This window comes from Lagenorhynchus albirostris, chromosome 14 (assembly GCF_949774975.1).
Source record: "Lagenorhynchus albirostris chromosome 14, mLagAlb1.1, whole genome shotgun sequence".
Taxonomy (NCBI): Eukaryota; Metazoa; Chordata; class Mammalia; order Artiodactyla; family Delphinidae; genus Lagenorhynchus; species Lagenorhynchus albirostris.
Window position 1 is genome coordinate 17327784 of NC_083108.1, and position 13944 is coordinate 17341727.

General features: G+C 44.6%; 1 protein-coding gene across 1 annotated transcript in view; it reads right to left on the bottom strand.

Moving 5' to 3' along the window:
- Positions 1-8867: 8867 nt before the first annotated feature.
- The window catches only part of WDR7 (WD repeat domain 7), a 374300-nt gene continuing 369223 nt past the window's right edge, over positions 8868-13944 (bottom strand). The window contains exon 29 of the mRNA XM_060120872.1: positions 8868-11748. Within this exon, the coding sequence (XP_059976855.1) occupies positions 11545-11748 (204 nt within the window). The 3' untranslated portion in view covers positions 8868-11544. The remainder of the gene's footprint in view (positions 11749-13944) is intronic.

Genomic DNA, 13944 nt, shown 5'->3' on the forward strand with positions numbered 1-13944 from the left:
CTGATATATTCCAGTATTTCCTGGAATGAGATCATCAGAGACAAGAAAGCCTAGGCTATGAAGACCCAATGTGTGACAGTAGAGACTAGAGGGGCCTCTGTCCCAGCAGGGACTCCTTTTTGGAGTAAGTTTTGTGCTACTTCTGTCTAGATGGGAGATCAAGTCACCTGCGAGGTGCGCCCTGAGCATTTGATTTTTGATTCCATTTAAAAATTTTTAAGTTTCAGGAGTGCATTTTATATATCCTAAGGAAGAAGAGATGCCAACAAAAGCAATGGGGAGGAGAGGTCAGAGAGATGTGGCTCTGGGGAGATAAGGAGACAGAGCTAGGGGGACTGGCCAGCAGCACCAAAGGCTGCTAAGTCATCAGTGAAAATGAGGGCCCATTTCTGTAAATGAAATTCCACTTTTCCCGAGATATCCATTTCATAAGAGAGCAAAACTGGTTCCTGAGTTACAACAAAATCACTCTGTGGAATGTAGCACATTCAAGCTCATGCATTTTAATCAACCATTTCACGGTAAAATAGTCACATTATTCAACACGGAGAAGGACTCTCTCGTCCTTTTAAAATCTGGCATGATGGCCGTAAAACCAAAGGAAAAAAACAATGGCTTTTTTTTTTGGGGGGCCGTGTTAGGTCTTTGTTGCTGCGTGCGGGCTTTCTCTAGCTGTGGCACGTGGGCTTCTCACTGTGGTGGCTTCTCTTGTTGCAGAGCACAGGCTCTAGGGCGCACGGGCTTCAGTAGTTGTGGCTCGCAGGCTCATTAGTTGTGGCACGTGGGCTCAGTAGTTGTGGCTCACGGGCTGTAGAGCGCAGGCTCAGTAGCTGTGGTCCACGGGCTTCGCTGCCCTGCAGCATGTGGACTGTTCCCAGACCAGGGCTCGAACCCGTGTCCCCTGCATTGGCAGGCGGATTCTTAACCACTGCGCCACCAGGGAAGTCCCCAAATAATGGCTTTAATGGCTTAAACGAATGAACATTCTTTTCTGTTCTACCACACTTTCTTCTGCTTCTAAAAGAGGATGGCTGGCCAGGTCCCCTGATGGCTGGCTTCCCCGACTCCTGTCACAAGAGGGAACTTGGAAGAACAGAGAAGGCTGGGTCTTGGCAACAGAGGCTGGGATTCGAATACTAGATATGGCTTTTATTAGCTGTGTGATCTTGGTCATTTATCTTATGTGACCTGCAATTTTTTCATCTGTGAAAGGGAGATAATAATTCGTGGCTTTTTGGATTAAGAATTAAGCAGAATAACGAATGCAGCTCATATAGTGTCTGGTACACAGTAAGTACTCAGAAACGTCAGTACCCCTCCACCCTTCCCCATCACTTTTTAAAAGTCAGTATTCTGATCTGGGTTGAAGAAAGGAATAAAACAGAGGGAAAAAAGTTGATGGAAAAGTATACTTTTATGCAACGCAGAAGCAGGAAATGAAGTAGAAAACCTGAAACATTTCATAATTATAGCTTAAGATAATAACAGTTAGCAGAGTTAGCATTTATTGAATATACTATGTGCCTGACACTGTTCTAAGTGCTCTCTCTATAGTAACTCTTTTTTCAGCCTTATAACAAGACCATGAGGTAGGGATGAACTTATTCCCGTTTTGCAGATGAGGAAACTGGGGCACAAGGAGATTCAAGTAACTGAGGCACATGGAGCCTAATAAGTGGCAGAAGCAGATGTGAACCTTGGCAGGTTCATTTTCTGCGAAGGAGACCCCAAGATTAAGATTTGCTGGAAGGACGTGGATCAAGACATGTTCCCGGGATCAACACCTAAGTGAGGCAAGCAAAAATGGGCAGAGGGAGAAGTTGGGCTGTGATTCAGTTGCAACAGAGGTTTCAGCCAAACCCTCTGGGAGCTTTGAAGCTGGGGTGGCCCCTTGGAGCTGCCCCAAACCGAGGCCAATAGGGTGGAGCCTTTGCCCTCCCATGACCACTCATTGGACGCAGCTGCCTTGGGAAGGTGGGCAGGGGCTTGAGGAAAGCAGCTGTCTTCAGCGCAGGCAATTCCTGGACAACTGTCGACAGAGCGATGTCAACTGCCAATGATTCAGCACCTGGTTCACCAGCCTCCACTACAGTCACTCTTCGCCCCACTTGCTTTAAATAAATTCTGGGAGCATCTCTTCCACTATTCTGGAGAGAACTTATAAGAGAAATATGAGTGGGACGAACTACAACCCTTGATGCTGCAGCTGGTCCTGAGGCCACCATCGATACACACTGTCTCTTCCACTATCCCTTCTAAGCCCCCCTCCCCCTTGGCAAGAACCTCTGCTAATCTTGGGTACTTACTATCTTGCTAACCCAGAACCTCACCCGTGAGGGTCTGAACTCCTGATAACCATACCCTTCAGGTCTACAAACCAAGTAAAGAATGTTGATTTCGGGGGTGGGAGGTGGCTGCCTTCAGCCTCCTGTTATCCATTCTTGATTTCTTTGGGGTGGAGAGATTGAACCCTTGTCGGCTGCCGGAAGGATGACATACTTTATTAATCATTTCCAAAGATCTCTGCAGGGCAGGCCCCTTTGGCTACCACTCCAACCTTGCTGCTCATGCCGACAGCACCCACTGGGTCTCTATTACTTCAGGAGCCTATCATCTGCATCGTTTTCAGGGCCTGGTTCTGTAGCGGCATTTTCTACCCTCAGCCTGGGCCTACAGAGATGCTCGGGCCCTTCTCACCAGCATGTCCCTTATTGGTTGGTAAACAGAACGTCCTCTGGCCTTTCTCGCAGAGCAGTCATCTGGCGAGCTGCTAGCCTTACACACCTTATCTCCTCCAGCAGTCCCACCACTCGGAGCTTTTTGGTTCTTTCCTCCATCATCTGCCGTGGCTCTTCTGGCATTTCTTCTTGACCTCGTATCAGCCATCATCTTCTCCAAGCTGAGCAGCACGTCTGTACCTTGTCACTTCTCCTTGGTCTCACTTCTTATTCTCTCTCCCCTTGCCCAGCGCACCCAGAATCCAGCCCCATTATTCTCCCAGTTCCTCGAGGGTCCTGTTGGCTCGGTCCTACAGCTCCTTTGAAATCTAGTTCTTTTCCTCTCTTAGCAGGCCCAGAACCTTGACAGCCAGACGCTATTCTGACTGAACCCGCGCTCACTGGTCTGGTGGCTGGGAGAGGAGGTTGAGGGCGTGTACTGTTCTGCAGGGGAGAGGCCTCCACACAGCCTCAAGCAAAGGAGCAGGCTACTCGGGCAGGTCAGGGAGGGTTCATTGGAATCTGGGGTTTCAAGATTGTTCAAGTGTGTCAACCTAGAGAGCCCCATCCACCTCGTTCAGGGCTCTGACCTTGGGATTGCAGACCTTCGGAGGCTAAGACTTCAGCCTTCTCTGGAGCTCTGCTTCCCAAAAACAAGTCCTGGGCCTCATTCTCAGCTTGTCATCAGCTGCAGGAAATGAGGCTCTCCTGAGATGTGGCCAAGGAGTGTCTCTGCTTTCACATGTAGCCTTTAATTGATGACACCCTCAGCTTTTTTTTTTTTTTTTTTTTTCAGTATGTGGGCCTCTCACTGTTGTGGCCTCTCCCGTTTCGGAGCACAGGCTCCGGAAGCACAGGCTCAGCGGCCATGGCTCATGGGCCCAGCCGCTCCGTGGCATGTGGGATCTTCCCGGACTGGGGCACGAATCCGTGTGCCCTGCATCGGCAGGCGGACTCTCAACCACTGTGCCACCAGGGAAGCCCGACACCCTCAGCTTTTCATTATCTTTTTTTCAGTGTGCTGAACCATTCAAATCCATTGTCCTTATAATATGTCTTTTCCCCTACTTTTCAAACACCTGCCACGTTGTACCCTCCAGTGCATCCCCTTCCATCAGTATGCCATCCTGATTAAGTTTTCACAGTTGCATGGCCCCCGCATGCCAGAGGCTACCCATGATCACCTACCGCCAGGGATGGGATCCGCACTGCCAGTGACCCAGCTCCCAAATCATGTTTTAGATCCTGTTTTCTTGGACCACCCCTGGTACCAACTGTCATAAATTGGGTTCTCTGGGGTGCAGACTATGAGATAGAGATCTGCACACAGGAAGCTTATGGAGCAGTGTTCTCGAGATCAACGCTGCAGGGGAGTGAAGGAAGCAGGGTTAGGCAGAGGGAAAGCTGAACCATGATGCAGTTCAATGAAAGCTTCAGCCAATCCCAAGGGAAGTCCTGGAGCTGGGATGGCCGTTCAACGTTATTCTGAAACAGCTAGAGGCTGGGACTTTATACCTTCTCCCTGACCCATCACTGGATGTGGTTGTCTCCAGGAGAAGGATCATGATCTCGGGTCAGACAGTTCTCTGGCTGTGAAGCAATCTCCAGGGAAGGACTCAGCAGAGAGCTGAGTGTCTAAGGACTCCAACACTCCCAGTAGCTGGGGGAATAAATGCTTCAGTCCTGGACTGATTGTTGAGGGAGGTGGGAATCTAGGCAGTGTACATGGCAGGCACCCAACGCACTATGCTTTCTACGTACTAGAAGACAGGATAAGGAGAACGCATAACATTTTTAAAGCATAATTTGAAACGATATATGCACCCCAATGTTCTCTGCAGCACTACTTACAATAGTCAGGACATGGAAGCAACCTAAATGTCCATCGACAGAGGAATGGATACAGAAGAGGTGGTACATATATACAGTGGAATATTACTCAGCCATAAAAAAGAATGAAATAATGTCATTTGCAGCAACATGGATGGACCTAGAGACTGTCATACTGAGTGAAGTAAGTCAGACAGAGAAAAACAAACATCATATGATATTGCTTATATGTGGAATCTAAAAAAATGGTACAAATGAACTTATTTACAAAACAGAAATAGAGTAACAGGGGTAGAAAAGAAGCTTATGGTTAGCAGGGGGGAAAGCAGGCTGGGGGGTGGAAGCGGATACATTGGGAGATTGGGAGTGACATATACACACTACTATATATAAAATAGATAACTAATAAGGACCTACTGTATAGCACAGGGAACTCTTCTCAATACTCTGTAATGACCTATATGGGAAAAGAGTGGATATATGTATAACTGATAAACTTTGCTGTACAGCAGAAACTAACACAACATTGTAAATCAACTATACTCTAATAAAAATTTTAAAAATATATATATTCTGAATTTTCAAAAAAAGCAAAAGAGCTTTTTTTTTAAAAAAAAGAAATCTGGAAAACTAGTAAAAGTCAGAGAAATCTTTCATTAGGGTTTTGCTCTAACTCTTATCATTATTTTTAGGGTTTTTAACTTTCAGATGTCAGGTGTTCTTTAGCCCAGCAGTCTTGTTTTCTGTAGTTGTATTAACTGCAACTGGAGAGGTACCTGGATTGTCAGTACTGCCCACCAATGCCCCTCAGGTTGTAGGTGTGAAGTAGTTCATGTACCCTCAAATCACATAATAACGTGGACTCCCATAAATTCCTATCTTATAACGTACCTTCCATCTTCCTAATTAATTTCCATTTATTCTTCAAGGCCCAGCCCGAATGCTTCCTCTCTCAGAAGCCTAACTTGACACCACCCTACCAGAATTAGTCACCTCTGTGTTCTCATAGCTCTTTGCCCATCTCTGTTCTTCATACTTTTCCCATAGTGTTTAGGGTCCTTTGCTAGATTGTGAGCTTACCAGTGAGAGGAAAACAGAACATATGCTTGGCATATATTAAGATTCAGTAAATGCTTGTAGACTGAATAATGTTTCATGTGGTATCTTTATTCATAAATTTTCACTAAAACTTAAAGTGTCACTGCGTGGCTCACGTTTTAGATAATACATTTCACATTTGGGTAAATGAAGTGCTAAGTCATTTTTTTTTTTTTTTTTTTTTTTTTGCAGTACGCGGGCCTCTCACTGTTGTGGCCTCTCCCGTTGCGGAGCACAGGCTCCGGATGCGCAGGCTCAGCGGCCATGGCTCACGGGCCCAGCCGGTCCGTGGCACGTGGGATCTTCCCGGACCGGGGCACGAACCCGTGTCCCCTGCATCGGCAGGCGGACTCTCAACCACTGCGCCACCAGGGAAGCCCTGTGCTAAGTCATTTTGACACTAGTCAAAACAAGAAGATATTGGCAACAGAACTTACACGTTGTTTCCTTTGCTTCGGTGATTTTGTGAAACCTAAGCTATAATACTTGGTGCAGAGCCTTGCGCAATTCTGATGGATGTATATTTCAAAGCTACTTATATAAGTAACTCAAAGTCATCCCTGATGCTAAGATGGCGAACTACTTCCTTTTTCAGGAATCAGTCATAACTTCAACTGCCGTAATCAACCAGCCCCATCCGCTGGTATATATTTCGGCATCTCCTCAGTGTCTACAAGTTTTGGTGAGCAGCAAGATGGCAACACACAGCAACATGACGAAGAGCCTGGTGAATACAGTTGGAACCACAGAGACTCCTCTTTGGGTAAGATGTTCAGACCTATTATTGGAGTCTACCTAGAGATAAAATACAATACAAAACCCAACAGTGCTTTCCAAAGAACACATGTAATTTACAATCTTATTTATCCATGCTCAGTAAGGACTTCTAAATGTCTACTAAAAATAGTAGCTCACATTTCTTAAGGCTTACTATGTGCCGCTCTTGTAAGCACTTTACAGGCATACTCTTATGGATGTAACAGATGCAATACATATTTGATACTCACTACAAATCAGGCATGAGCTGGATTCCTGGTCTTCTCTGGGAAATCTCAGAATATTGAGGAGTCTTGGCTGGCTGTGCTCTCCTTTTGAAACAAATAAAACAAAAAAATCTCCAACCAGATCTACGCAGAATAGAGATTTTTTTTTTTTTAATGAGAAAGAAGGTATATAAATTAAGGGTATATTTTCACTGTTATTTTAATCATGATGTTGCTTGTCCTTGAGGAAACAGAGTGTTACTTTAGATACTTCAAGTATTCGGGATTCCTTTGTCTTTCTGCGTTTGGCTGGAAGGTATGGGCACCATTCGACTTCTTTTCTTATCTGTAGGAAAGAAACAAATCTATATCCATTTGATGGAGGTATCCGTCCACAGAACAAATGGATCTAATCTTGCGGTAAGAGTGGAGTGAATTGCTTACCTACTTCCTAGAGATGCGTAAGCCTCACTTTGAAGAGCACTAATTAGAATACTTGTATAAATAATTTGCTTAAAGGGATTTGGAGAAATAGAAACAATTCAAGTTCCAAAGGCACTCTTTTCTTATGTTAATGACTGAAGGGAATGTGACAGAGGAGCTAAGATTTACGTGGCATCAGGGCAGCAGCAACAGGCATCAAAAAGCAAGACTCTGGGCTTCCCTGGTGGCGCAGTGGTTGAGAGTCCGCCTGCCGATGCAGGGGACACGGGGTCGTGTCCCGGTCCAGGAAGATCCCCCATGCCGCGGAGCGGCTGGGCCCGTGAGCCATGGCCGCTGAGCCTGCACGTCCGGAGCCTGTGCTCTGCGGTGGGAGAGGCCACACCAGTGAGACGTCCGCGCACCGCAAAAAAAAAAAAAAAAAAAAAAAAAAGCAAGATTCTGAGATGTTACCACAAGACGATGTAACCACTCCAACAACAATCCACGTCCATGAAAAAATGTACAAAACCCAGAAATCTTAAGAACTTTTTAGGCATTCAATATTTCACACTGATGCCTCTATAAAATTTAAGATTTGGTTAAAGGAGGACCGTAACGTTACAGCACACAACTGTGAGCGCTGTTCATTTAAACGGTTCCAAGCACGAACCTCTCTGTAGTCTTTTTTAGTTTGGAAACAGCAGAAAGAACTGAACATCTAATTTTTGAAATTCTTCTGGCTTTTCTTTTTGACCTTTGGTATTTGTATGTATTGACGATCTCTAAACCATTGTACAAAAACACCTTGAAGTGTCAAGCTTTAAAAATGAATCTTCTTTTCTCCTTCTCCTGCGCAGCTTGGATTATCTTGGCCTTGTCAAAATGCATTCTCTAGTTAGAGGTTAGAAATATTTCCCTCCTGGCTCCAGAGTATTGATTTTCTTCAACACTCAGCTCTGTCAGTCAGCCGAAGGGGTGAAAGGTGAAAGTTCACCCAGCACTGCTTGGCTTTACCTTCCTATTAATGTCATGCCCTTTCCACATTTGATCAGTTTATGTGATCACCAATCATAAAGAACTGTTACTGCCCCTGTTTTCCCTATAAGGATACATTCAAGATATCAGGAGATGTTAAAACACTTCCTGGGATGGACAGGAGGCCTTTGAATAGGGCCAGTGATGTTGTAGTCAACTCCTTTAATGCTTGTCTATCTCTTAAAGGAAACTGTATTGTTACATGATGATTGACTCAATTTAATTCTTATCTGAAAATTAAAGAGAACTACATTCACCACTTACATGACTAACCCTCTGTGAGCGATGATGACCTATTTTGTTACTCTTGCTTTTTCTGAAAACCAATTATACCCTTTTCCTCAGGGATTCAAATTCAACTCCAAACGGAGTATTAAATGAAATTAATTTAATGATCTCAGCCCAGCCCCCCACCCCAGGGCAGTCAAGCCGTGTCATCAAATCTGACAAGATAAAATTTGGTACGATTAACGGTCTATTTAGAAGCAATTTAAGGTGGAGATAAAGCAACAGGCACGCAATTCCCTTGCCCAAACCACAGAGGGTGCTGTTGGGTCTTGGTAGGAGTGTGGTTCTCACTTCCACAGCTGGGAGAGAGACTCCTTTACTGCTCTGCTCTCCTTTGTGGACAAGTTTGCCTTTCTTGAAGCTAGCTCTCCAGGGAAATGAATAATCAGACAGAAATAGAAGGCTTAATTTGGTACCAAAATTGGGAGAAAGCGTAGGGATCTCAACTGAGAACGTTTAAGAGTGAACAATGTTTTTAATGAGAAAAACAATCTTCAGTACAATTCAGTTTTATTTAACACACGTAAGTACACAGGGACATTCAGCACATATAGGATCTGTTAAGTGGAGTCATCAAGAAATGCCTTGAGAGGCAGACATCTTACGTCACGTGCTGTACACAGTGAGTTCAATCATTACATTTTCATACAGGTATCACATCATCTTTCACTTGTAAATTACCAATGAAGCCACATATGTCTCTACGTTTACAAGGACAGGTCCAAATACAGTGCCAACAAGATCAATAAGACACCAAAAGCGTACACTGGGATGACAAGGTAAAGTTTACCTCAGTGCTGAGAAAATCTGAGCTGTGATGAAGTTTGCAACTGTGGTTGTCAAAACAGCCAAGGAGAGATTGGTGTGAACAAGAATGCAGATGTTGGTTTAGCAGTTAGAGGTGTCTGTCTCACCATCAGATACCATCCACCCCGGAGTTTTACAACTGTGATGTTCTAGGGGCCAACAGTTTTGGCTGTCTGTGCAGCCAGGCTGTGTGGCCAGCTGGCCGAGGCCCACTGCCCAGGTATTTGGCTCCTAGGGCCCTCACAGCTTTGTTCTAACCCTCCATGGGGTGTGCCGTCCATGCTTTGGGGTGGCCTGCCCACAGCCTCACACCTTCCTCCGGATGCCCTGAACATTCTGTTTAAAAAAAAAAAATCTCTAAGGTATACTTTTACACTTCATCATTCCAAAGCAGCTTTGTGGTCTAGAATAAATTAATCCCCATTTCAGTTCATAAAGTGAACACGTGCCAGGTACTCGCACTGAAGACTCGGGAAACCACTGGAAAAACCGAGAGCACCTCGTTCTCCTCAGGTTTCTCTATCTATATCGGGCACAACAGCATGTTCACCAAACAAGCAAGTCTATGCTGTATAGTTCTGAGTTTCTTCCTGGGAAGCTACATACATAATCTTTATACATACGATGCACATGCATATGGCATAAATTCACTCTTTAAGAATACCTAAAGTCTAAAACCAAGGTATAGGATGGGTTTGCCATCACTAGAAATGACAGACTTCATGTCGACATGAAAGAGATGTTCTAGTGGTCTTAATTTCCTAACATGTTCTTTAGAAATCTGTTTCAATAAAATAACAGATGTATTTGTTCCTGGACTGTGATCCTACTTTTTTTGTATATTATATAAACGCTGACAAGCTATGCTTTTTAAATTAGACACTCCCGTTATCATTTTGGTTGCTTTGTAAACTTCACGTATTTTTTCTGAATTTAATAAATCATTTTCTATTTTTGTATTTAATAAACCATTTTGCCCAATTAACCGACCAATCAACAACCAACCAACCAACCAAATCCCCAACTATATACAGACCAAGGTTTATTAGGAGCGAGTCATCCAAAATATTATTTTACAGATTTTTTTTTCCATTATTGTGAGGAAGAACCAGCATAATCTGACATAAGGAGAAGAAAATGACCGAGTTAAAGCTTACTTGGAAGTGTGATGAACACCCTACTGCAACGTTCGGGTAGATTCGGAAAGACTGAGAGCCTCCACATTTGTGCACACGGTCAGCCCTCCGTGTACTCTGACATTTTATATCAGGGACTTGAGTATATGTGAATTTTGGTACCCTCGGGGGTCCCGGAACCAATCCTCCGCGGATACTGAGGATGACTGCATGCTCCTGAATGCTTGTGCCGTAGTTAATAACTTTCTAGGACACTTGTTTCAAAGAAATGCTGTCTTAGCTTTCCTTTAACTGATCAGTAGTAGTTTGAAGGCTGAATTGTAACTATTACATGATAGCTGATTTATGGGAACTGCAGGTCTGTGAAGTTTCTGGAAGGAAGGGGTAAGCTCTTTCTTAAAAAGATCTGTAGCCAAGGAATCTTCTTTTCAGGTATACGCTATACTTTCAAACTTGGTTCTTTATTACAAAAGTCCATTTAAGAGATTATAGTGACTGGATAATTATATTAACTAGATCATAAGTAGTGATCATTTTGATTTTGAGCTACTAAATACAGTATCACTTAAGCGGGATATGAGCATTTTAGAAGGCTAGGTGTCTGGGAAACTGTAGTCTCCACAAGGAAAATTTGTGTGTGTGTGTATTTTCTCATTAATCTCCAATCGGTTAGGTGTTAATAAAGAAGGTAGTGGCTAAACCCTAGGAAATTGGATTGAGTAATTGCCTAGCAATCTCCCGGAGAAAAAAAACCCACGTAAACACAGAATCTTTCTGGTAAACAATAGCACGTTTTAGGAAATCCAAAGGAAAATGGTATCAATAATTAGGACTGCCACGTGACCTCAAAACCCAATGTCAGAACAACCAGCTTCCAACAGCATTCAGAGGTGGGCTTTAGCGTGAAGAAACTGCTGATCCGGGCTGGCAGTGCAATCACAGTGGTTATTGATTTCCGGGCTTCTGGTGCACCGAGCAACGGGACTGCTGGCTGCCCCTCCCTCTGCGGCGGTGAGAAACGACCTGGGGACCGGACGGCCACTTCCTGCGGAGCGATGTGTGCATGCCTCAGTCAATAGGTGGCACGAGCAGGAGTCTGCCCCCGGGGACCATGCGGAGGGACACAGACCCGGCTGTGCCCCCCATGACCCCGGCGGGGGTGGGCACTGAGGAAGGACGGGACTCTGGGCTTGGAGACCTGGGAGAACGGGGACGCAGACACGAGCCCTAGACCATGAAGCGGTGCTCCTTGCCGTCGTGGGCCATGAGGATGACGTTGCGGTTGGAGGTCCAGATGAGCCGGGCCAGCCTGAGGGCATTGTGGGAGCCGGGGGACGCCGGCTGCACGGGGGGCACCTGGTAGGTCTTAATACAGCGCAGCTGGGGCGCCGAGTTCAGCATGCCGATGCTCCCCAACAGGGAGGTGTTCATCTGGAGGGACACGGGGACAGGAGAGCACACGTGTCACTGCAGGAACCGCTTCCCTTTCCCTGCCACAGAGAGGGGTTCGAGGGACACACCCTTGCGGTCTCTTTCTCCTCCATCATGAGGCTTCACGGTCATCTAAGAGTCTATTGTTAACCTCTAAAGGGCTCCTTTCAGTGTATTTGAAATTGTTCTGATGCTGTTACAGCAAATGCGTAAACCCGCAGGAATTTTACCTGGTGGGTAGAACTGGACAGCAGGAAAGCCCACCCACCTTTAAGAAGGCGGCTAAACGACACATGTTATAAAACGGTCCAATCAGACAATATTTGGAAACAGCGGGTATTTTAAATGGCAGACTTCTCTGTTCCTTAGTGATGGTGCTCACTGCATCCCCTGAAGAACGAGCCCCCAAAGGCAAGTCTGGGGACTTAGAATTAGTTTGAGAAAATGAAGCAAAGTTAAGCAGTAGACAGAGTAACAGGTGACCAGATCAAAGCTCAAAACTTACCCCCCTTCTCCTGTCCACCTACCACACCTTCCCTCCTCACGTGCTTTTTAAAAACTCCAAACTCTGGAAAGCGCTAGTTTATTTTGAAGGAAAAAGCAAGAATCAGCCGCCTCTCAACACTGCATGTGTGGCCCACTGCTCTGCGGCCGCGCTAAAGAGAGCACACTCTTAACACTTTATTGGCAGGAGGTTTTAATCAGCTGGTGATTTCTGCTTTTTGGGCAGCCTTTCTGGCTTTGACTTGAGTCTTAAGCTCTCTTAATTCGTTCATGTAAATGGAAAATAACATGGAAATTATGGCTCATGAACAACTATGCATTCATGTTGAAGTGCTAAATGCTGAATGGCCGTTATCTAAGTGAACTGTCATCTGAGCGACTGAGTCTGAAGAATCCTTTAGATTCTAAATATTACTCAACATTTTTTCAATAGTCACCTTTTGTGCTATTGCAAATCACGTGGCAAGCACACTGACCATCAGGAAAGAGGGCTTGGAAATAATATTTTTCTTTGCACTAATTTTCATGTTCAATTCTTCTCTCCAGCAGTACCTCCACCTGAATGTACGTGATTCTAGGGACTTGCTTCAAGCATGCAGATTACGCTCCAATGTGTACACACGGTTGACACAGGAAACCTTGGCACGTCCTAGGACATTTAAGGTGTGTTATTGCTGATATCATGCTCTGCATTTGGATCAGTGCAAAATATTTAAGCCATTCCTTCCCTGGCCCTTCTCAGAAGCAGGATGGTGTCAGGGGGTGTAAATCATGGCATCTCTGGCAGGACGCGTGCAGGCTCCACTGACATTTTCACAATTTAAATCATCTTGAGTAATAACCCTTTTAAGATGACTAATGTTACTGATTTTCCTGCATTAATAATAGTGCCGAACACAACACAGAGGTGAAAAAAAATCACTAGTGTACGAGGTCACATTTTAAAACCAAATGTACGATTATCATTAACTCTTTCTGTTAAAGTGCAGTTAACATGTAAAGCCAGGCAGTACCTTACCGTCATCCTCTAAGAACCTCTTTCCTTGCGTCCTTCCCTCCTTTTTCCAAAAACTCCACAAAAGATAAAAATCAGGGCCTTATTGCTTTCTGGAGGTTCCCAAATAGCTTAAATATAAATAATGATGGCGAGCTTGATTTGCTAGTTCTCACTTGTACAAAGAGTAACAGTACATCATTGTTTAGTCCTCTTACAGAGCAGATCCAAATGATGCGGAAAATTGCCGGTTAAAATGAACTGGCGTCAACAGGCACACTGTGCTTTTAAAAAAATCTAATTTCTCAGTTGATAAATAACTACAAAGTATTTTTCATTCTTTATGGATTTTCTATGAAAATGTGTATGAAGCTTGATTTCTGCTGGTGGCTCAAAAAGCTAGGGGAATCCGATAGGCTCAGACACATCCTTAGTTTTAAGTCCTTCCTTCCAATTTAGCCACGTACAAGAAGTGGGCTGAAGGCTAAAGTGGGCAGGGAGAGAACATCTTATTGGAATGTGACAGGTGGAAAGGTTTCCCAAAAAAGTCCATTATTATATCTGGGTTCTCCTTGCAAGTTGAATCATCCTTCAGATGATTGATAAATGCTTTGTTAGGGTCAAACAGCCTTCCTGCCTCAGAACAGGGCTATGTGAAATTCTACACAGTACATAACGATTATGGTAGAAAACAGATG